Source organism: Mus caroli, chromosome 12 (genome assembly GCF_900094665.2).
Source record: "Mus caroli chromosome 12, CAROLI_EIJ_v1.1, whole genome shotgun sequence".
Classification (NCBI taxonomy): Eukaryota; Metazoa; Chordata; class Mammalia; order Rodentia; family Muridae; genus Mus; species Mus caroli.
Window position 1 is genome coordinate 25093176 of NC_034581.1, and position 23664 is coordinate 25116839.

A 23664-nucleotide genomic window follows, 5' to 3' on the forward strand; every position below is an offset into this window, starting at 1 on the left:
TGTAGTCTGGTGACATGCTGGGAGAACAGACCAGGATGTCCACTGGTCCTCTCAGCATGACACATGGAGCACTCATTCTGGCCTTCCATGCGGAATTCCTGAGATCAATAAAGTATGCTGTTCATGTCTGGGGGTTCAATGGCCAGGTACAAGAGACAGAGGTGTAAATAAGCAGTCAGCATATCTGACAAGGTGAGTCTGTGGGGGTGAAGGAGCTGGGTCACGGAATCAGAGGACCATACCTATTCTCTAACCCTTACCAAATGACCTTCCTACAACACAAGTTTGATTCTTCTTTTTCCTTCCTAAAAGACAGAAAGTCACCAAAGGATAGATATACTGAGTTATAGACTCGTCTGGCCTCAAACTCACAGAGATCTATTTGTCTCTGCTTCTTGGTCTACACATCCTTGTCTATATAGTGAGTCCTAGGCTAGCCAAGGAAGGCTACAGAGTGAAACACTGTCACAAAAGGAAGAAAAAGGAAGAAGAGGAAGATGAGAAGGTGGTGGTAGAGGAGGGGGAGGAGGAGGGGGAGGAGGGGGAGAAAGAAGAAGAGAATGAAGAGGAGGAGGAAGAGGAAGAGGAGGGAGGAGAGGAGACGGAGGAGGAGGAGGAGGAGAAAAAGAGACAGAGAGACAGGAGACATGGCTGTGTACGGCAATGAGCATGACAGCAAGCCCACTGGGACCCTCTGATTGAAATTCACCCTCGCAGCTAGAAAACAGTGGCCAGAAGAAGGGGCTCACTCACTTCCCATGAGAGAAAACATTAGCGTGAGGAGTTCTCCTCGCTAAGAAACGGTCATCTGCGAAGCCCTGATGGTTTTGTTTTGAGGTTATCAAATTGAGGTTGAAGAAAAGAAAAACCAAAACCGAAACAAAACAAAAAAACCCTCATAAATGCCCAAGCCCATCTCATAGGAACTCCAGGGAGCAGAGAGAAAGAAAATGTCTGAGAGTCTGAAGAGCTGCCAGATGCACTTTCCAAGGCTGAGATTGGGGGGCGGGTGGCTGGGGGGGGGTGGCGAGAAAGCAAGAACACAATAAAAGCCTGCAGAGACCCACTCGGGAAAAATCCGGGCCAAATAGCAAAGAAATGTCAGCGACACTGCAGAAGAAACGTCGCCGACAAAGAGAACATTCTGCGAGCTACCCAGGAGGAAAGATATTTTAAGTCAAATTGACATGAGAAGTCTCATTAGCCACATAGGGTATAAGATGGGATGAGGCACAAACTTCAGCCAAAGTGACATGGGATTATTCAGATCAGATGTCTCCCTAGTGAAGTGGCTTTTAAGCTGAAGCTGTGCAGTGAGCAGGAAGCAGCCAGCCAGAGCAGAGGAAAGAGACATGGGTCAGCACAGGCTGAAGGGAAGCAAAGGCTGTCCAGATGTCTGCCAGGGATAGACTGAGGGGCTGGACCACAGGGGACAACATGATCACCCATGAAGGAGCAACAGCAAAACCCACTGCTGCAGAGACCCACCAAAGATGGGTAAGGGTGGAGACATGTTTCTTCCCTAGTACATGCATCACAGTGTGTGTCACAGTAAGCAGCTACCACGGCCCTTCTCTCCACGGGGCTGAAATCTCTGGTCACCCAGAGCAGCTGAAGGAAGGCCTCCACCACGGGAGAGGCATTGGCACTGTTCACTGAGAGGCAACCCTAGGCACACCTTCCAGCTTTTCTGGAAGTTTTCTAGCAAGCTCCCAGAGTTTGCGCATGGCTCTCACTCATTTGAGGCAGACAGTTGGATGTGCATAAGTGAGAACATGGCCTGTGAGAGCTGAGTGACAGGCCAAGGACAGGCTCTGGGCCTGACCACAGCTTCTTTGGTCCCTAATCCCTACCTGGATTAGGGTAAGGCTGGGTGAACTAGACTATCATCCACCACATTGTCACTTACCTGACAACCCTGCCTCTTAAGAAAAGAAGGCAAGAAGGTCACTAAGCTCACCACACAACTTCTACCCGACCTCCCCTTTCATCCTGGGTCTGATTTTATTAAAAGCTGTTCATCTTGATTCCCAACTCACCTCCTCTCCCAAACAAACCAGGAACCTCTCAGCTCACGTGTTACAAGAATGTTCTCCCTGGTGTGAAGGGGAAGCTAGGGAATGTCTAACCCATCCAACCCCCATGCCCCATCTAAGATCCCGAGGCAAAGTTCAGCTTCACCCAAGGTCATGCTGGAGAACTAATGAATTTAATGGGTGAGGGGTTATGTGCAAGAGTAGGAATGAGAAATAACACACCAGTGAGGACATTTAAAACATGATGCATGGGGTTGGGGTGATAACTGTCAGTAAATGCTTGCCCCAGCAAGCTTAGGACTGGAGTTGATCCCCAAACTCCACATAAAAGGCCAAGCAGGAGAGTCCCTGGGGCTCCTGGCTAGCCAGACTGAGACTAATTGGTAGGCAGCAAGTCAATGAGAGACCCTAGCTCACAAACCAAAGTTGATATGCCTGAGGAACAATACCAGTGACTGATCTCTGGCCTCCACACACAAGCATACACCTTTGTGTATATACACACACACACACACACACACACAGGACCTGTAAATTATATATATATAAATATATATCAGAAAAGTTTCTTCACTCAAGTGTTTTTCTCCTGGAGAACCTTCCCATGTAACCCACAGTGGGTAGAGGGGGACAAGACCCCTGAGCTTCCCACTACTGACCCCAAAAAACATGCCCAGGCTCTGAAGTCCCCCCTAATGCAGTTCCTCAAATCTATCCATGATTACATTATGTCCTGAAACTACTTTATCATAAAAAGTTGTTTTTGCTAGCTACGATGGAGCACACTTTCGATCCCAGCACTCCAGAGGCAGAGGCAGGCAGAGTTCCGTGGTGATTCTAATCCAGGCTAGGCTACATATCGAGTTCCCAGCTAGCCAGGGCTTCAAAGTGAGATCCTTTTTATCAAGAAGAAATTTGACCTCTGCCTCTAAAGGTTTTCCACCCAAGATGGTGGAAACCTTCCCAAGAAGCTTAAGTCTAAATCCAGCTGTTCCTGGAGGCCTTAGAAAGAAACCCCCAAGCGGTCATCAAGATCAAAGATGTCTCCAGCACTGCTCAGAGCTCAGGGGGGTGGCAGGGGCTCCTTACCTGTGTTGATAAACAAACCCTGGAGAATGGCATGTACCTAGGATAAGATTTCTGTGACCCTCTCCACTCACACAGAGAACCCAGCTACACAGACCTCTTTTTCCCCCATGAGTTCTGAGGAGGCATCTTTCTATCCGAACAGGTTGACATTCCATCTGCCATCTCAATTTCTACTGTCAATAGCACTGTTTCCTTTTTGCTCATAGCACTGGTTTACCATTTGCATCTTCTCGAATCAGATCTAGATCTGTGAACACAAAACCTTCAGCCAGGTCAAGCTTTGGCACTACCTGACCCGACTATGAAGGGGTGTGTCCATCATTTTCACGTAGTGCGTGAAATAGTTGGATATACTCATTGTCAGTGAAGAAATGCCACAGGCATCCCTGGACTTTTGTCCTTTTTGCAAATGTTTCTGCAAGCAGAATTCACCCCTTCAAGCCGTGAGATGTAAACACTGGCGTAAGAGAGAAGGGAAGAGGCTGGCTGACCTCAGCAGTCTGGCTTATGCAGGAGAGGACCACAGGAGTGGGCCTTAATACAAGGCTCCTGAAGAGAAGGCTGGGTTGCATATACATCGCTAACCAGAAATCCACAGTTTCTTAGCTGGAAAGAGTTTAAATGTCATGGAGCCTTGGTCTCCTAGTCAGAGAATCCCAAGGCCCAACAGATGGGCAGATTTCCCAAGGTGTACCTGGTCCAGAGCCAGTCTTTGTGAGTGTGTGCTGAAGTGCCAGGCCATGCAGGAGACCGAGACACCCAGAGATGTGAGCAAGGCAAAACCAGAGCAGCAGAGAAGCCATTACCTTTGAGGCCAGGGACAAGAATCTGCACAGAGCAGGCGTCCTCTGTGGTCTGCTGAGGACATCCAGATGGCAGCAGGGACAGGAAAGCCAGGCTAATCAGCATGCCTGCAAGAGCCAGGTCCCTCATCATCATGAGTGCAAGCAGGACACCGACTCCTGGAAGAAGGAAGCCATAAACAGTGACGGGCTCTGACCAGACAATGCATTGCAAGCAGCAAGCCCTAGTCATGTGATCTCCACTGAGTTTTGATGCCTCTCTCTCACTTGCTCAGTCACATACCAATTACCAATCTCCACTGAGAGTCTCTGAAGTTCCCAGGCAGCTAGAGCACCATGTGTGCTCAGACCTCTTTCCTTAAGCCTTGGCTGGAGGTCACTTGCACTGACCAGCCTCCCTTAGAGAACAAGTCACTGAACACAAGGCCTTCCCAGAAGTTCCAACGTATCCTAATGGCAGAGACTCAGGCTCAAAGAAGACAGTGACCCCTATGCAAGACATGAACCTCCTGCAGAGCTTGGAGCATGACTGGGGTCTTTGGGGGGCCAGGGACAGCTGAGTACAAACAGAGATTCACACTAGATGGCTTGAAAGCAGAAAAGGAAGAGGGAATGAGAAAGGCCAACAGTAGTGGCAAGAGAAAAAGAAAGAAGGATATATTAAAAACTGGGTCTGGAAGCTGGGGGAGGGGGTTCCCCTTGGTGCATCAGAGCCACACAATGGTATCAGCACTATCTATGCTAGAGGATCGCTGATGCTTCCCAACCCCTATCCCCTGGGTCAGTCAATCACTTAGCAATATTTCCAAGTGCCAAGCTTCTGCCAGGCATGGTTCCAGGTGCTGGGGTAGAGAAAAAGTTCCTTTCCAGTTGTACTGGCTGGTTTTGTGTGTCAACTTGACACAGCTGGAGGTATCACAGAGAAAGGAGCTTCAGTTGAGGAAATGCCTCCATGAGATCCAACTGTAAGGCATTTTCTCAATTAGTGATCAAGGGGAAAGGCCCCTTGTGGGTGGGACCATCTCTGGGCTGGTAGTCTTGGTTCTATAAGAGAGCAGGCTGAGAAAGCCAGGGGAAGCAAGCCAGTAAAGAACATTCCTCCATGGCCTCTGCATCAGCTCCTGCTTTCTGTCCCGTTTGAGTTCCAGTCCTGACTTTCGCTGGTGATGAACAGCAGTGTGGAAGAGTAAGCTGAATAAACCCTTTCCTCCACAAGTGCTTCTTGGTCATGATATTTGTGCAGGAATAGAAACCCTGACTAAGACACCAGTCAAAGGAGACAGACAGGGGCTGGAGACATGGTTTGGTGGGTAAGAGTACTCTGCACTTGCAGAGGACCCAGGTTCAGTTTCCAGGACCCCCATGGTGCTGTAATCTCCCACTCCAGTGGGACATAATGCCTTCCTCTGGCTTCTGTGGGCACTGTGCATACATGCATAGAGGTGTGTGCATACAAGAAAACAAAGAAATCTTTTTAAAAAGAGGCAAAAGGATAGACAGATAAACCAGAGGCAGCAAAGAAGAGCAATCTTCCCCTGGAAATAGAGGCAGGGCAAGATTGCCTGGACAGGCATGTGCTGCTATCCAGAGACAGAGTGGGGGATGGGGAATGGGGGGTGGGGAGGTGGGAGGGGTGTCCTGGTGAAGCATCAAGAGGTGCAACCTCTGCACGAATGGAGCTTGGGAAGAAGTTGCCTGGCCTTGTGAGCACAAAGGAGAAAAAAAACCCCACCGAACTATGCATAGAGTGACTATGCAGAGCTGATGTTACTGTGAAACCTTTGGGGAGGGGGTCCCTCAAAACAACATAGAAGTTTTTGATCAGGGCATAGCTTTGTAAGAGAGCCACTTGGCTCCTCTTTGGAGACTGTGTTTATTGGAATAAATGGGAGTGAGGAGGCCAGACTAAGGAGACCACAGTATGCAGGAGCGTGGGCTTGTGGGGACACCATGGCAGAGACGAAGAAGAAAGGCATAGTTGGGGTGTGTTGTGGAGGCAAGGCTGGTTGTTTTTCACTGGATTCCATGGGAAACATGAGGTCATGGCCAGCTACGGCTCTGGGGAACAGTGTTGAAGCTACCGAGAAGAGAAAGCGGGGGGGGGGGGGGTCAAGGCTAGATTTGTCTTTCCAGTCAAAGAAGCCGGTGGCGCTCCCATGGCTAACAAGCTACAAAACTTGGGTGGGCGGAGAAATAGTTTAACTCAAAGCTCAAGATGCTCTGCAGCCCACCTTGACTAGCCCGCCAGCCGTCCAGTCATCAGAGGCAAGAGAGGAGCATACACAGCCAGTGAGATCATCCTGTTCACCTCTCCACAGAGAACAGAGCAAGGCAGTGAGGGCACAGATCAAGTCCCAGGAGCCTTTGTGACCTGCAGAGCCCCCTATCTGCCTGTGCTGACACCCATTTTAATAACATCAAGGCCCTACTACAGTTGCTCCCAACCATGAGTTATCCCCAAAATCTGTGGAGTCAAGATCTCCACAGACATACTGCCACTATTGTGTGAGTCAAGGAAAGCTGCATCTGGTGATGTATTAACTGTCCCTGCAGTGTGAATGGACACCATCTGAAACTCCTCCTTGGGCTCTGAAAAGAGTCCCCACAAGAGACAATGTAAGAAAAGGTTCAGTGACAGTAGATAATAACTGCCCACCTAAGTAGAGGTAGGGCTTATGAATGGGGGGGGGGGGTGCAGTTAGCATTGAAGGGTATAGCATAAGCAGAGGTGAGGCTTAAGGATAGGGGTGCAGGATTGAAGGATATAGTACTTATGGTATAAACCAAGAGGATTGCACTCACTCTCGCTGACTTTATGCCTTGGGACCTTGCTGAAAGTCCAGAGGTATCTAATGGAAAGCCACCTCCATCCTTCAAGGACTCAGGGGAGGAAGACCTTGTCTAGTTCAAACCACAAAGACAAAGTCCTGAACCTGCAGAGCACAGGCTCTGCTGACCTCAACACTGCTCTGGTCTTAGGAGGATGGGGTTTGAGGCTCGGCTCCCACTCTCCAACCTCCCTCACTCTGATTCTGAGCTGTTGGTGATTGACAAGGTCGTTGGTCCTTGGCATGCATACCCATGCTTGGAGGGAGGTAGCAAGCAGCTCTGGCAGTCAGAGGTTAATTAATGAGATGCTCACTCCTGCAAGAATCGAATCCTCAAAAGCTACGAGGAGCCAACAGGCTGAAAACCTGACTGTATGGAGAAGGGCTTAAGGGGAAATGGTAGCCTGTGACAGCACCACGCTCCTACTGATCTTCTGCTTTTATTTAGAAGAAAAACAAATCAAGGCAGACTACAAAATCAGGATTGGGAGCAGAGGATGGCACACAGGGCTAGGCTTGTGGGATGGGGTGAAAATACACATGCCTATGAACAAGAGGGGGAAGAGACAGAGGGAGGGAGGGAGGGAGGGAGAGAGGGAGAGAGAGAGAGAGAGAGAGAAAGAGAGAGAGAGAGAGAGCTCTCTGAGGAAAATCACCATGAACAGGAACCAACACTCTCCAGAGAGGCCTGGGTACCCACGGCTCAGCTCCAGCAGGGATGCGAGTGCTGGAACACTGTCTAGACGCCCTTCTAGCTTCTCATTTTTAAGAGTTATCTACACATGGCTACATGCATAAATGCATGAGAAATATAATGCTAAGCTTACACGGGACTCTGCAGACCCAGGGGTTGTCACACATGGATTATTGCTCTGCTGTCACTGTCCTGAAATTTCCAGCAATTTAGGAAACAGGGGAGTGCAAAGCCTGTGGGTAAGCCCGCTTCCCCCACAGTGCTCTTAACTCAACAGCACTCCGCTGTTACCCAAGCAGCTTCCTTTTTTGTAGAGCTACAAAGGTAATAATAAGCTGGGTATGGTGGTTCACAGCCATCAGCCCAGCACTTGGGAAGCAGAATATGAAGTTCATGAGTTCAAGGCCAGAGATACATAGTAAGGTCCAATATAATCAAGCAAAAAGGTCAGGGGCTGGGGGGTGGAGAATGGTGCGAAAGAGATGGCTCAATGTTTAAGAAGATGCACTGCTCTTGTAAAGCCCCTGAGTTTGTTTCCCAGATGCCTGTAACCCCAGCTCCAGGAGAGCCGCTGCCTCTGACCCCCCACTGGCACCTGCACACACATGCACATACGAACAGACAGACACAGACACACATACATAGTTTTTAAACAACTCAAAAGGCTGGGCATGGTGGCCCCTGCCAAACACATGAGAGGCAGAGAGGATTCCTGTGAGTTTGAGGCCAGCCAAGGCTACAAAAGGAAACCCCCTGAAAACAATCAATCAATCAAAGCGATGCTAACCCTTGCTGCACCCTCTGTCGGTTAGATTAAAAACTGCTCAGATGTTTGTTTTTCTCTGTGCTCTGGGATGGCACAGGAATGTATTCCATAGAAACAAACGCTCCTCCAGAGACAGCAGGCATCCAGCAAGACAGTCATCACTTTCTATCCCATGAAAGTCCTAAGTGTGGCTTTACAAAAGATCAGGCCACAGCAGACAAGCTGTGGCAAGGAAGAACAGAGATGAAGAATACCCCGAGCTGGCTCCTCCTCCTCTCTCACTGACTCTCCTGCCTGTGTATCCTTACCCTCAGTTCTATCTAAGCTAGCGGGTGTGATGGGGCCCTGTCCTCCAACTTTCTCAGATTCTGCCCCAGACCTGGCCCAGAACAGGGCAGGTGGTCACATAGGGGTTGGGTGGGGGGAGGTACCATGTCCACCAGGAAGTACTGGCTTGTGTTCTGGTCCGTTGCCTCTCAGGAAAGGAATTTAGTTTTATAAACGGAGACTATGCAGCAAGCCCAAAATCTTTTTTAAAACAACATCCTTATCTCTTAGCCAGGGCCCAAAGACTGGGGCCTCACTTCCATCAAAGAGACAGCTTTCTGGGGAGAGATTAAATGTGGAATTCACAAAAGAAACAAGAATGAACTGGCAGCAGGCCAGGGGGAAACATAGTAGCCAAACACACATCTTGATGTGTCCATTAAACACCTACAGTGAAGCCCTGGATCTCGCAGACTCTGAACTATCTGCTGCGAACGGTACTGTCATTCGGAAGCCTCCTCTGTCCTAAAGTGACACTCCCACCCCCGCCATGAGGCTACAGGGAGGATCTTACCAACACCATGGTAAGGAGACATCTGCCTGTTCTCCTTCGTCTTTGGCACAGATGTCTCAAGATTGGAGAGAAAACCAAATGTGAAGGTTTGGAGCTCTGCTCTCCCAGGCAAGAGTGCTTGTCAAATCAAGCTCCATTCTGCCATGCAATGGTTTACAAATTTGACCATTTTAATATGGAGTTGCTATCTGGGGCCACTCAGACACAGCAGCTAGTCCCAAAGCCTGGTGTCAGGGCACAACAAGCAACTGCCCTTTGGAGTTACTCCCCTTTCCAGTGTTGGGAGGCTCTGTCCACTGTTAGATGGCTCCTCTGAGGGAAGTGTACCTCCTGGTCCCCTCCCTACCCCACCTAAAACCACAGCTGAGTATGCCTTGGTGATGTAGGTCCCTGAACAGGGCTTTCTTAGCTATCAACCCATAAATGCTGCCCACTGCCAGCCTGAAGTATGTCACTCCCCCAGGTTGGAGTTAGAAATGATCTATGCAAACTCCATCTCTTAAATAACCTGAGTAACTGTATTTCCATCATTCTGATTGACCAGAATCTGCCTCTGCTGGCTTCTCGAAGATTCCACCTTTAACTCTGAGCTAAATAAATTTTAGAAATCTAGCGTCTGACTTACTGATCAACTCCAGGATACTGAATCCCACTTTGCCAAATTCCACAGCCTGGGTCTACCCTCCAGCCCTGTTTGGAAATTTGCCCTCCTGTCTGTGCTCGACACCTGTCCAGTCCTGGCCTAGTGTCCTGGGGCAGCATCTCTTACCTGGATGCACACTAGGCGAAGGAGCTGTCCTGACAGTCACCGGCTGGCAGAGACACTGCTCCAAGGAGCCTCATGGCTGTTATTTACAGAGACCAGCTGCAGTCCAGCTCAGAGAGAAACCCTGCCTGGGATGTCAGACAGCCCAGCGAATCTGCTGGAGGCTGCAGCCTTATCTGCAAGAGCTTCCTGCCTGAAACCATCAGCTGTCCTGCAGGGCCCTGTGGAGTGTGGGAACTCGGCCCCTGCTGCCAAAGGGGTGTCTGGGGAGCCCAGCCAACCCCACCCCAAACATTCTCTCTCAATTTTGGTTTTCTTTCCTGTTTTTCTTTCTTTTCTTTTTCTTTGAATAAGTGCATGTGCCAAACATGGTGGTGCATGCCAGTAATCCCTGCATTCTGAAGACTAAAGCAGGAAGATTGGCCTAGACTATGTAGTAAGTTCAAGGCCAGCCAGGTAGGAGTGCATACTGAGACTGTGTATGAATCTCTGCATACACATGCACCCGCTTACACACACACACACACACACACACACACACACACACACACACACACACACTACAAGTCATTACCACACAGCAAGCTGGAGAGATCAACAAGAGTTCTGTGCTATAGCAAAACAGACTCCAAAAGCTACCCACTGTGCAGTTCCATCTATAAAATACTCCTGAGAGAACCAGGCGGTGGTGGCGCACACCTTTAATCCCAGCACTTGGGAGGCAGAGGCAGGTGAATTTCTGAGTTCGAAGCCAGCCTGGTCTACAAAGTGAGTTCCAAGATAGCCAGGGTTACAAAAACAAAAACAAAAAAAAAACCAACCAACCAAACAAACAAAATACTCCTGAAGGCCTGTGAGGAGGTTGATTGGGGGAGCACAAGCACGCTAACACCCTCAAAGAAACAACAGTCCTCCTCCATCAGGGAAGCTGTACTGCTGGCGTGTGCTTCAGGACAACTCCGTAGATCCATGAGGGAAGAAGCCAGATCAGTCAAACCAACTTTACGATCAATGGAGTGTGTGATGTTGCAGCCATATTGCCCTTACAACCTGTTCATATAAGACTCTTAAAGTGATAAAACTATAAAAATCAAGGACAGATCAGTGGTTGGCTAGGACACTGTGTGCCTCAAGGGTGACATGGCTTGGCCTGCTTATGTTGGAATCTGGGTTGCAGTGCTGTGCCAGACTTTCCACTGGGGAAACTAGGCTCATGGGAACTCTCAGAACTGTTTCTACAACTGCATGTCAATCTATAATCTCCTCTAAATAAAGCTTAGCTTTTATGTTTTGTTTCTCAAACAGAGTCTCATGTAGCTCTCTTCAAAATCAATAGAAATGGCTTTAGTTCATTCACATTTCCAAAGTTCACAGAAGTACACAAAGCTAACCAAGAGTTCCAAGAATCCTTCCTAAGACCTACCCAAGCATTGAGCGATGGTAGCATATGCTTTTAATCCCAGAAGTCAGGAGGCAGGGGTAGGCGGACCTCTAAGTTCCATGCCACCTTGGTCAACAGAGTAAGTTCCAGAACAGCCAAACCAAGGGTACACAGAGAAACCCTGTCCAAAAACCAAAACCAAAAATGCCCCCCAAAGCACCCCAAAACCTACCCAAGCAAACTGTCAGACACCCCCTTTTGCCTCAAGGTGGTAGAGGGCCTAGAAAGCCTAGAGATTTTTTTTCCTTCCAAGTCATATTTTTTTGTTTGTCTGTTTTCCAAGACACAGTTTCTCTTGTATGACCCTGTCTTGAAAATTGCTTTGTACACCAAGCTGGCTTCAAATTCAGAGATCTGCTTGCCTCTGTCTCCCAAGCACAGAGATTAAAGTCATGTGCCACCATACTCTGCTATAGTCTTTTTTTTTTTTAAGCAACATATTCCATAACTCAGGCTGGCCTTAAATTTGAGGCAATCCTCTTGCTACAGCCTCTTAATATTGGAATGACATGAGCTACCACTTCTGAATCTTCAGTCCTACCCTGGTACTGGTATTAGACTAGGCCTTGTACATACCAGGCAAATACTGTCGACTAACCTATGTCTCCAGTCCACCCTTAGGGTTTTGGGTTTTTTTTCTTTTAAGTGCCAACAGTTTCAAAAATACTCCCCACTGCAAAAATGGTGCAATTTAACTTGCCTGTGTTGAGTAGATTGTAAGTTAGGACTCTTGTATTATTAAGCGTACTCTGGTGTCACCAGGAAGTACTGTCCACTCCTCCTCTGGAGGCGGACCACTGCTTTCCTCTGCCCTGACCCCACAGACCATCCATTCCTGACCAGAACAAGACTGGCCCAAATCCAGCGACTATTTACATCTCTCTGAGATAACCATGGAGTTTGGATAGTGGAGTCACATGAAACCCACTCTGCTCTGGATGGGAAACTTACTGGGGGTCACATTGGACGTGCTGCTTTATCTGTGGGACACTGTCCATGAGGACATTAACCACGGCCACCTCCCCAAAGGCCCTCATCACTGAGTTCCTGGAGAGTGCACAGCACTTCCATCACTTATCCTAAGCCTAGTCACTTGGGGATACAGAGGAGCAGAAAGACCAGGGTGCGGGGATTGAAAATCTCTCTTCTTGCCAACTAGTTAAAAGGTCTTAACCATTTAAGATATCTATCCAGTGTTAAGATTCTGGATTATACCTTATGCCAGTGGCATGGGAAAGGGGACATCATCAGATGCCCAGAGGGCCTGCCCAGATGTTCTCACAAGTAGCCTGCACTAGAGGTGCCTACAGGTGCCAGAAAAGGACATCAGATCCCCTAGAACTGGAGATACATCCTGGTGTGGACTGCCATGTGGATGCTGAAATCAAAGTCAGTCCTCTGCAAGAGCATCAACTGCTCTTAACCACTGAGCCATCTCTCCAGCCCCAGAGCCTAGGTTTTCTGACCTAATGACTGGGCAGAGGGAGCCTACTCATTTGTATTAAATTCTCAAGGTTGAGGCACTTTGGGAACCACTGCCAGTCTCACAGTGGCTGCCAGGACACCACTGAAAGTCTACTGCAGTATCTCAGCAGCCCCATATGGGCTTCGACTGGCCTTACTCCTCAACCTTCAAGAGCCCTTCACACTAGCCTATGCTTCTAGCTGCTTTACAGCTCTGGGGCAGAATCAACAGACTGATTTACAGAAGAGAGGACTCCTTGCTGGGTGTAGTGACTGTCCTAACAAAACTGTCACCCAACCAGTGACCACTAGGAATAAAGAGCAAACAGAGAAACATGATAGCATGTCACAGGCATGACAAACCACAGGGTGGCTTCCTCATATAGTCCGAAAGTCAGACTAAAATGAGCTCGGAGAGCAACTGGAAAGCGGACACTGTCCACTGAGTCACTGATAGACTTATCTTTTTTTTAAAAATTACTTAAAAGTTTTTCTTTGACAATTCTGTTTCAGAAACTCAAAACAAACATCTACCCTTTCCTCATAAGGCTCCCTAGAAAACCCCAAAGTCCAGCCTGTGGAGCCCATGGATATATTAGGCTCACTGAGATTAGAGCATGAAGTGGCCTGGGTGACAAAGCCATCACTGCGTCAGACAGTCACACCAGCACAGATGATAGCTTCCCCATAGAGGCATAGATGAAGCTCCTGTCCATTAGCCTACTACTTTCTATAATATTACATTTTTCAGCCCTTATGTTGTGTACAATTATGACAGAATTATATAGCCGGCTGGGAGGTTGTATGTGACTGATATCAGGTGAAGGCCCAGTCCCCATCCTCCACTTCTGTGAAAAAACATTCACAGTGAATAGGCCTGATCCTCAGGGTCTCTTGGTAGTCTCTGCTGCTCTGATGAGGGTGGCAGTCATGCTCAAGACGATAATTCTGTACAAGTCGCATGTATTTTAATCACATTCGTCATGCAGGACCCTCTTACTCTTCACACTCCTGCCAATTCCCTTCCCACCAACCAATGCCCCACTGCTTCTTAAAGGTTTTTTTGTTTGTTTTTTTGTTTTTTAATTTTGTTATAGGTGTTTTGCCTGCAGGCATGTCTGTGCACCTTGTGTGTGCGATGCCTTAGGCCAGAAGAGGAGGGCAGATCCCTTAAACTAGAATTACAGCCAGCTGTGATGTGCCACATGGATGCTGGGAAGTGAACTCCCACCTGCAAGAGCAGCCGATGCTCTTTACCCATCGGTCAACTAGCTTAGTTGGGGTTACTACTGCTATGAAGAAACACCATGACCACACAAGTCGGGGAGGGAAGTTTATTTGGCTTGTACCTCCACACCACAGTCCATCACTGAAGGAAGTCAGGACAGGAACTCAAGCAGGGCAGGAACCTGGAGGCAGGAGTTGATGCAGACGCCACTGAGGGGTGCTGCTTACTGGCTTGCTCAATCTTCTTTCATATAGAACCACAACCACCAGCCCAGAGTTAGCACCACCCAGAATGGGCTGGGCCCTTCCCCCATCCATCACTAGGAAAATGCTTTACAGGTGGGTCTTTTGGAGGCGATTTCTTATTTCCTCTTTTCAGATGACTCTCACTTGTAACAAGCTGACATAAAACTCTCTCCAATCTTTCCATTTTTAAACATAGTTTACTTAGGGTTGCTTGCATGAGCTTGGGTGGCATTGTATCCTGGAGCATGGTTAACTTAGAAGTGGCTCCAAAACATAAGACGATCCTCATACCCAACCAACCGCTAATTGCCAGAAGCTCGAGGAGGGGTGAGACTTCAAGAACCCAATTTTTGTGGTTTGTTTTTCCAGACAGGGTTTCTCTGTGTAGTCCTGGCTGCCCTGAAACTCACTCTGTAGACCAGGCTGGCCTCAAACTCAGAAATCCGCCTGCCTCTGCCTCTCAAGTGCTGGGATTAAAGTCATGTGCCACCACCAATTTTTTTTAAAGATTTATTATTATATGTAAGTACACTGTAGCTGACTTCAGATGCACCCGAAGAGGGTGTCAGATCTCATTAGGGATGGTTGTGAGCCACAATGTGGTTGCTGAGATTTGAACTCTGGACCTTGGGAAGAGCAGTCCGTACTCTTACCCGCTGAGCCATCTCACCAGCCCAAGAACTCAATTTTATGATCAAAGTAACAAGTTAACTGTGCTTCATATACTTTCCAGTGTGTCCTGTGCACTGTCAGGGGGCTCCTGAGGTTCTCACTGGGCAGTTAAAAACCACAAACAGCGCAAACAGCTTCTCCAGTATATGGTAATGTCTTTCCTAAAGATAGTGCTTGCCTTCATGATGTATGCCCCTTCCATGTGTATGACTGGCAGCCACTGAGGCTAGGACACCAGCTCCCTGGAGCTTAGGACAGTTGTGGGCCAGCCAGTGAATGTTAGGAATTGAACGTGAGTCCGCTGCACATTCCTCTAGGGAAAAGCCTCCATTAGATTTGTTCACATAGTTTCTGTAACTCTATTTGTGGTATTTCAATCCTTAGTTTGTAGGAACAGTGTGCTGGGAATCAAACCTAGGGTTTTGCATTATAGATACCTGTATTTTTATCGACATAACTGCCAGTAATAAAGTTAAGTCAGTGCTATGGACACAGGCAGTTGATCTACATGGCTTCAAGGCCAGTCTTGCTTACATATAAAGTCCTTGTCCCACAGAGCTCAATAAGCCACAAAGATGACTCAGCAGTTTTGAGCATTACAAACCCACCCACAAGTGGACAAAAGATCAGCTCCTAGTTGTCCTGACTCCACACCAACGCTGGGACAAGAACACAACCGAATGCCATTTTGTTTTGGTTTTCAAGACAGGGTTTCTTTGTATAGACCAGGCTGGCCTTGAACTCGGGAGATCCATCTGCTTCTGGAAAGCTGGGATTAAAGGCATGTACCACTACCACCCAGCTTTTTTAAAGTGTTGATGGATAAAAGTAGTTATCACTGGGCCTCTATTTTTGGTTTTTCGAGACAGGGTTTCTCTGTGTAGTCCTGACTGTCCTCGAACTCACTCTGTAGACCAGGCTGGCCTTAAACTCAGAAATCAGCCTGCCTCTGCCTCCCAAGTGCTGGGATTAAAGGTGTGGGCCGCGCCACCACCAACGGGTTTTTGTTTGCCTTTATTGACAAGAGGCTAGTTTTGTTTTGTTTGGTTGTGGTTGAGACAGGGTCTCATCTGTAGCTCTAGCTGTTCTGGAAGGATGTAGATCAGGATGGCCTAGAACTCACAAAAATCTGCCTCTTAATATGGTTAACCCTGAAAACTGTTACAGCAATGTAATGTCCAGATGTTTCAAAAGCTAATAACTTGTTAATCTCAAATCAGCTCAGCTAAGAGCATTCTTGCTTTTGAGATAGGGCCCCACTTTGGAGCTGGCTGGTCTCAACATGTACATATACCTCTGCCTCCAGAGTAATGGGCTTGGTATGCATCACCACACTAAACTGGTTCTGAGGACTCAAACTTTTATCTTGGAGATGACCTTGAACTGTTGACCTTCCTGCAGTTATATTCTGGGACTAAAGCCCAGGTCTGTAAAGCCTATGACCAGATATTGGAGGCAAACAAGGCCAGCAGGCTACAGAGTAATACTTAGAGGCAGAGCTGAGCATGGCGGCTCATGTCTTGAACCCCAGTAGCCACTGAAGCAAAGGCTAGCAAATAAAGAGATTTCGCAGAGTTCCAGGCCACCTGTAAAAAGCAGAGGCAGGTCAGTGAGGTGAAGCCCGTCTGAGCTCCATTAGTGCTGGAGGAAACTGAGGGGGATGAAGGATGAAGCTGGAGGTTGGGGACACAAGGTACACAGGGCTTCCCACTGTTTGTCATTCTGTAACTGCTTCTCTTCAAGCAGAGAAGTCTCTGCTTGACAGTATTTACATCAACTGTGAAGAAAAAAGTCACAATATTCTTGAGGCTTGTATTATTACACTCACATCCTGTCTTACTAAAAATTTCCACTTAATAACCCAAACATCCTCACAGCTGTTTAAAACTGCAATACTCCCCAATACTGCCTTTGCCAGTTCCCAGATAACTTTTGTCACCTTCTAAAATATTTATAAATGGATCTATCTCAGGGGGCACAGGCTCCTGGTTCAAAGACTAAGATGAGCTCACCTCAGCTTCTAGACTAACAGCAACATTCATCAGGCACATTCTGCTTGGCAGTTGCTCTTTTTTTTTTTTTTTTGAACTCACTCTGTAGACCAGGCTGGCCTCGAACTCAGAAATCCGCCTACTTCTTGCTGGGATTAAATGCGTGCGCACCACCACACCCGGCGGTAGTTGCTATTTTTAAGACTGCTTTGTCTGCATGTATGTGTGAGCAGTTATGATGTACCTGGTGCTCAGAGGCCAGAAAATTAGTCACCTCCCTAGGAACTTGAGTCGGAAGCAGTTGTGAGCCATGTGATCACTAGGAATAGAATCCAGGTCCTCTGGAAGAACATCCCAGAGACCCCAAGCACTGAGCCACCTCTTCAGCTCCATTTTGGCTTAAGACCTTTTATGAACACTGGCTGGCCCCAAATTCACCCTCATGCATGTACACCCTTCCGTAGAACCATGAGCAGTGTCGGCTGTGACTGTGGTAAGCTGAGGAGGTGATGTGTCATAGCAGAGGAAACAATACCACAGTTGCAGCTCCCATGGCAAGGAGGGCAGACGACAGGAATAAGCCAGAGAACAGAGTCCTGTACAGATGCTTTGCACACCCACATATCCACCAGGGACATGAAGCATAGTAAAGTCACAAACCAAATACCTGAAAGCCTGCCCCAGTGCACACAGGAGCTGCTCCACATAAAAGGTGCCCAGGGCCACGCACAGCATTCAATGCCTCCTGTTCCTTTTTTAACCAGCCACAGCTTAAGGCTTGAGAACGGCGCAGCCACCTTTCTACCCACAGCTCTGTCACCTGTATCGGGAGCTTCCTTACTCAAGGCCTTACCTTGTGGAGCACACCTGTTTCCATTTACCCCGACGGGGACTTACTAATCCTAACTTGCTGAACTTGTGCAGAATCAGACAGGGGACACAGGAATGATGAAGACCACGGACCATAAACCCAGGAGACCATCTTTAGGCCAGCTTGCACTACAGTGAGACCACATTCCAAATAAAGGGGAAGTTGGAGGGCAGTGAAGTTCTAATCCTGCTAGGTGCGTGTGAACCTCAGTCTGTTTCACAGCAGCAGGGATGCCCCCTTATCAACATGACTGGCTTCGGTGTGTTTTTCACCTCCAGGCATCTCTTGAAAACTGCCTGAATGAAGGAAGCTACTACTGTCATGCACCCATGGCCCTGAGATTTTGACAAGCTACTACAACCAAATACTATGAATGACACTTTATTCAGTCATTTTCTTTACAACTGAAACTCTGGGAATTCAAAATTAACATCCTTGCCTGTGAGCTTCTTGTACACACCAGAAAAAGTTTCAACCTGCAAGAGAAGACAGAATTCATCACTACCTTTTGAATATGCAATAGCCCTGAAAGCCAGTGTACTGTGTGCTTTTCCTCTTCAACAACCCTGCAATGTTTGACCTGGGTACAAGCCGAATCCCAACACTGAGGTACGACTTCTACAGCCTGATCCTTCTCAAACCAAGCTACTTGGGGACCCAGGGAGTGTATCAAGACAGCTCCCTTATTCTACTATACCACTATTCATCCAAGTTGTCATACCATCTGTCCTCCCTGAAACTGGAGACCACAGTTTGCTTGCTTATCTCATAGTAAATTATAAATTGTTCCAGTTTCTAAAGGAGCTCCAACATAAAACTGACACAGAGTCAGACAGGGGACAGAGAAATGATGGAGACCATGGACCATACATAACCTTCCGTTGAATATTATGACCTACCTTGTGTTCCACGTTGTTCTGCTGTGCTTTGTCTAAGTGAACTTTTATGAGCCGGCTGCCATCCAGTTTCACACGGATCCTCTTACCCACAATTTCACTTGGGAAGACTAAGTCCTCAAGGATGGCGTCATGCACTGCTGTCAGGGTGCGGCTGAAAAAAAATGACAAAAGTAAGCTACCTGGCAGAAGGCACCCTTGGAATAAAAAGGAAAAACAGTCCAGATTCCTGAAATCAAAACTGGGGCCAAGTATGATGGCTCACACCTGTGACACAAACACTTAAGCAAGTGAGACAGGATTTCCTATGACTTCAAGGCCAACCAGGAGTCCTTGTCTCAAAACAACACAATTTGGTTCCAAAACTGATAGCTATTCTTGTCCCAGAGACTAAAAGCTTTGAGTGGCAAGCAAGCCATGACTTATTCCCAAAGCCATGCTCACCCTGGCAATCCACATACACAAGCCACCTAGGGGAGGAAGGGGGCTAGCTCATCCTTTAATACCTTACTATTCTAATCTGCAGTAAGCTCTTTTTAAATCCACACAGCTGAAGTATTTAAAAAAAAAAAAAGCTGGCCATGTAATTCACCTAATCAAAGCCTCTCAAGCTCTTTCCCTGGCCTGCAGAGGCCACTGACCTCACGTATCAGGATCAGACAAAGCCCCTCCAAAGACTGCTCTATCACAGCTCTATGACACTGGCCCTGTCGTTCCGAACAAGGTCCAACGGGCTCTTGCTTCTCAGAGCGTCCCAACTTCCCCAAGGCTGGGCAAGCTCCATGACTCCCTGACTTATTATCACAGGTGGAACTATCCCAGCCTCAGATTTAACACACCTCTCCTACCAAGTGCCCTAGTGTACCAAGAGATCACCATGGGTGCCAGCAGTTACAGTCAGTGACTGCAGCATGGCACCTGGGAGCTGTGGCTGTTCACGATGACACAGCTTTGGCCTAGAAAAAGCACTAAACTCAGAACCCAACTAGAGTCTCCAGAATGCACGCCACTTCACCACCACTGAAAAGCCAACCATCCCCTAGTTAGGAACCACCCATGATTCCAAATTTTGGGGAGACTGGGGTTCTGGCTTTCAGTCTGAATCGCACATGCCAAGGAGCAGACATTCTGCTTCAGCCTGTGTTCACGAGGAAGCGCCATCTGGTCATGAGATGGCTTCTCACTACTAACTTCAAAGCACACTCTTACCACACTAGCAGGTGTACCAACGTGGTCGCTTGCTCCCTAACAGACTCCTCTAAGTAAGTCTAAGAGTTAACTCAAAATTCCAGCACAACAAAGCTGGAATCTGGAGACATTAGTATAGGACCACCACACACTGCCAGGGATCTAGCACTAAGGTCACTGAACACTGCAGCCATGGCAGGCAATCTTAGCCCTGCTACTTCATGTGACCAGGCTCCAAGAACCACTAAGTATCATGGCAAAATCCCACCACTCCAGCAGCTTACCAAAGACTGTGGATTTAGCTGTGACCGTTACCCCTCTCCCTTCTGGCAGACACAGAATTTATCCACATTCCCAAATCCCAGCTATTTTCCAATGGCTTTCAAACAAGACTGAATTAAGGCAAAATTTTCCATTAACACACAGGGCATAGTGATATGCACCTGTATTCCCAGTACCTGACCACAAGACAGGAGTTTAAGGGCAATGTTGGCTACACAGCAAGTTCATGGCTCATCCTGTCTCAAAAGCATCACTTCTCAAGAGTCGATTGCCTTGACCAGTTATAAGGGAAAACCACACTTTTGGCAGTGAGGGTCTGCAGGGACAGCCTGATATAATTACAGCATCAACAGAAGGCCCAAGTCTAATGACTGATGTGTGAAGTGACCATCACCTTTCAAGAGCAATGATGTAGCCCTGTCATCCTAGCACCAGGAAACCCACCCACGCTCTGCCTGCAACACAACAAAACCATCCCAGCACCTCAACTACAAACAAATTTTAATCCCCAATTAAGAACTAAATAGCCAGGTAGTGATGGCGGCACACGCCTTTAATCCCAACATTTGGGAGGCAGAGGCAGACGGATCTCAGTGTTCAAGGACAGCCTGGTCTACAGAGTAAGTTTTAGGACACATGGGCTACATACAAAGAGATATCTTTAAAAAAAAAAAAAGATACTTTCTCCTTTGACCACAGAATAAATCAAGCCTCACCTGTGTGGTACCAGTGACTTACAACAACACAGTGGATGTATGTGAACCCACTTAAACTTTCTATCTAGATGAATCCCAACACACATGTAATGAAGAGACTCCCCACCCTGAGGAACTGTGAGGTGTGGGAGCATGGCTGAGGCAACAGAACACTCACCTTCTGGGGCGCTTCTGCTTATTTTTCGTACGGCTTTTCCGGGTTGGCTTGGGCAGAATCCTCCTCTTTAAAGTGAATTATAATAAAAATAAACACAAAACAATGAGCTAATATAAAGCCAACAAATCTCAACTACTTTAAATACAAAAATACCTATGTCGCCACCTTCACAACAGCCCACCACTCCGCACAATGAAATGCCAGCAGCATTCCTCTTTCCCATCAGCCCTAATTCACCCTGCAGACTGCACCAAAGCCAACCCTGAACTCAGCACTGTCCCTTACCAGCCCCTCCAGCCTGCTACTCCCAAAACCAGCAGACTTCCCACTCTCACCCCAACACCCTACTGAGCTTTCCACCAACAGGGCTGTCAGCATCCTCACCAACAGAACTTAAGCCCCAGGAAATGAGAAGAGAGGCAACCGAGTGGATGGATACCTGAGCAATGAAGACCACGTGCTTGCCACTGAACTTCTTCTCCAATTCACGAACTAGCCGGACTTGGATTTTCTGGAAAGATTTAAGCTGAGGAACTGGTACAAAAATTATGATAGCTTTCCGACCACCACCAACTTCAATTTCCTAGGAGGAAAAATGTCTGTGTCATTTCAGTCCTTAACCTCCATCTTCCTCATTCAAATGGCACCACTCACAGCCAACTATCACCTGAATCAAGGACCCGCCTCCTTCTGAGGCAGAGTCCTTGTAGTCCTTGTGGGACCTTGTAGTCCCAAGTGCTAGGATTAATATGCTCTGCCACAACCAGCAACCAACTCCCCCCTCAAACATTCTCCTATGGTTTGGACATGGCCTAGGGGTTTGCAAGTTAAAACCTAAATCTCATTTTGAGGTGCTGAGGTTCTAAGGTGGAACCTCCAGGATATATTACCTCCCTGAAGAGGTCACTAAAATGTACAATCCCGGTGACTCTACAAGAGACACCAAAAGGTCAGCAGAGAACTATATCCATATGTCCATCATCCTAGCACTGGAGAGGTAGAGGCAGGAGGTCGGAGGTCAAGGCCAGCCTCAACTACAAAGCAAGTCGGGAAGTCTGGTCAGACCATGACTCTGGCCATGTGCCACCTCAGGATCTCCCAACATGATTGAACCATCTATAAAGGTCAACTTTAAATTCACCATGGCCTGGGTATCTCTGATGTAAGGCTCTTCTCCAAATTCAAAACTTTCCAAGCCGGGCGTGGTGGCGCACGCCTTTAATCCCAGCACTCGGGAGGCAGAGGCAGGCGGATTTCTGAGTTCTGAGTTCGAGGCCAGCCTGGTCTACAAAGTGAGTGCCAGGACAGCCAGAACTACACAGAGAAACCCTGTCTCGAAAAAACCAAAAAAAAAAAAAAAAAAAAACTTTCCAACACTATGAAATTGACCAAAATACTCAATAAAAACACTCTCCCTGGATGGCTGAGCAGTGGGGTTCAGAGCACAGGACCCAGGTTCAGTTCCCAGCACTCACAAGCATTTGTAATTCGAGTTTCAGGAACACACAAGGCGCATGTACATTAACAGAAGCAAAATACTAACTTACAAAATAAATATTAAAACAAAAACGAAACACCTGTCAAACGCCAAACTCAGAAACACCCACTGATCCTCAACCGAGTGGTCCTGGGTCTGGACACTTCCCAAAAAGTTCAGGTTAATGTCAGTGGGGAGAGGAAAAAAAAGTCCAGCAATCAAGTGCAGAAGGCAGCACGGACTTAAGCGTGAGACTGGCCTGCACTGGAAGTCCCCTGTCTGCTGCCCTCCCGTCCCTTGCCCCGGGAATAGAGGCTGTCAGCCACCCGTGGGCAGCGAGCGAGCGCACTCCGGGGTCCCCGCTCACCTTGGCTGCGGTGATGTTGAGTTCCCGCAGCTGCGCCTTGAGATCGGAGTTCATCTCCAGCTCGAGCAGCGCCTGGGGAGACAGAGAACGTGGGCGCCATGCCGGGGGTCAGGGGACACCGAGGTCAAGCGCGATCGCGGGGGGCGACAAGCTTACCTGAGAGATGCCAGACTCGAACTCATCCGGCTTCTCGCCATTGGGCTTCACGATCTTGGCGCTCGAGCTGAACATGGCTTCGCCCTGAGGGGAGGAAGGTGCCACCGGTCACCTGGGGCGCGGGCCGCCAGAGCCGGGGCCATCTACGGGCGCAAGGCGGATAATCCGCTGCATCCCATCCCGGGGAGCAGGCTCTGCCGCCCCGGACGCCCCCCAAGAGTCTGTTCCCCCAAACTCTGCGAAAAACCGCGGCCACATTGCGGCCCGCGAACCTACCTGACGGATCGCCGGCTTAGAAAGAGGGACGGCTCTCGCGAGAACGGCTCATATCCGGGTGGCGGAAGAAAAGAGGTGGGGACAGCGGAAGTAGGTGGGTGGAAACCAGGAGCTCTTCTGAAAAGAGTTGGCCCGCCTAGAGTGTACCGGAAAATAGTTCCCTACTGGGAACTAATGCGGGAGGATGAGCGTGCCGGTTTCACTTGTTCCCCGTCGTGGTCAGCGTTCGGCTCCGTTGGTGAAAATTCTCCGCTCCCGTAGTTAGAGACCTGGGCAGAGTGGTGGCGGCCGGACGGCCCTAGAAAAAGAAAGAAAGCAGCTTCCTTCCCCACGAAGAGGGGACGTTTCAAATGTTTCATTAGTCCCCAGCTTTCTCTGCGTTTCCTGCTAACACAATGAAAGGGAACCAGGCTT

At 48.3% G+C, this 23664-nt stretch overlaps 2 protein-coding genes across 3 annotated transcripts in view; both read right to left on the reverse strand.

The window, feature by feature from the left end:
* Window positions 1-10019, reverse strand: part of Colec11 (collectin subfamily member 11) — a 29392-nt gene extending 19373 nt beyond the window's left edge. Inside the window, exons 1-2 of one of the 2 annotated variants that reach the window (XM_021179058.2) lie at window positions 9827-10019; window positions 3932-4087 (exon numbers count right to left, since the gene is read on the reverse strand). In XM_021179058.2, the coding sequence (XP_021034717.1) occupies window positions 3932-4064 (133 nt within the window). In that variant the 5' untranslated portion in view covers window positions 4065-4087; window positions 9827-10019. The remainder of the gene's footprint in view (window positions 1-3931; window positions 4088-9826) is intronic. The other variant, XM_021179059.2, reaches the window with a different exon arrangement.
* An 8081-nt stretch (window positions 10020-18100) lies between these two features.
* Rps7 (ribosomal protein S7) lies at window positions 18101-23354 on the reverse strand. Its single transcript, XM_021178999.2, has 7 exons — window positions 23251-23354; window positions 22975-23058; window positions 22819-22890; window positions 21414-21557; window positions 20975-21039; window positions 18635-18785; window positions 18101-18211 (listed from the first exon to the last, which is right to left on the reverse strand). The coding sequence occupies exons 2-7, from the start codon at window positions 23047-23049 to the stop codon at window positions 18134-18136; spliced, it is 585 nt and encodes a 194-aa protein (XP_021034658.1). The 5' UTR covers window positions 23050-23058; window positions 23251-23354; the 3' UTR covers window positions 18101-18133.
* Window positions 23355-23664: the final 310 nt, after the last annotated feature.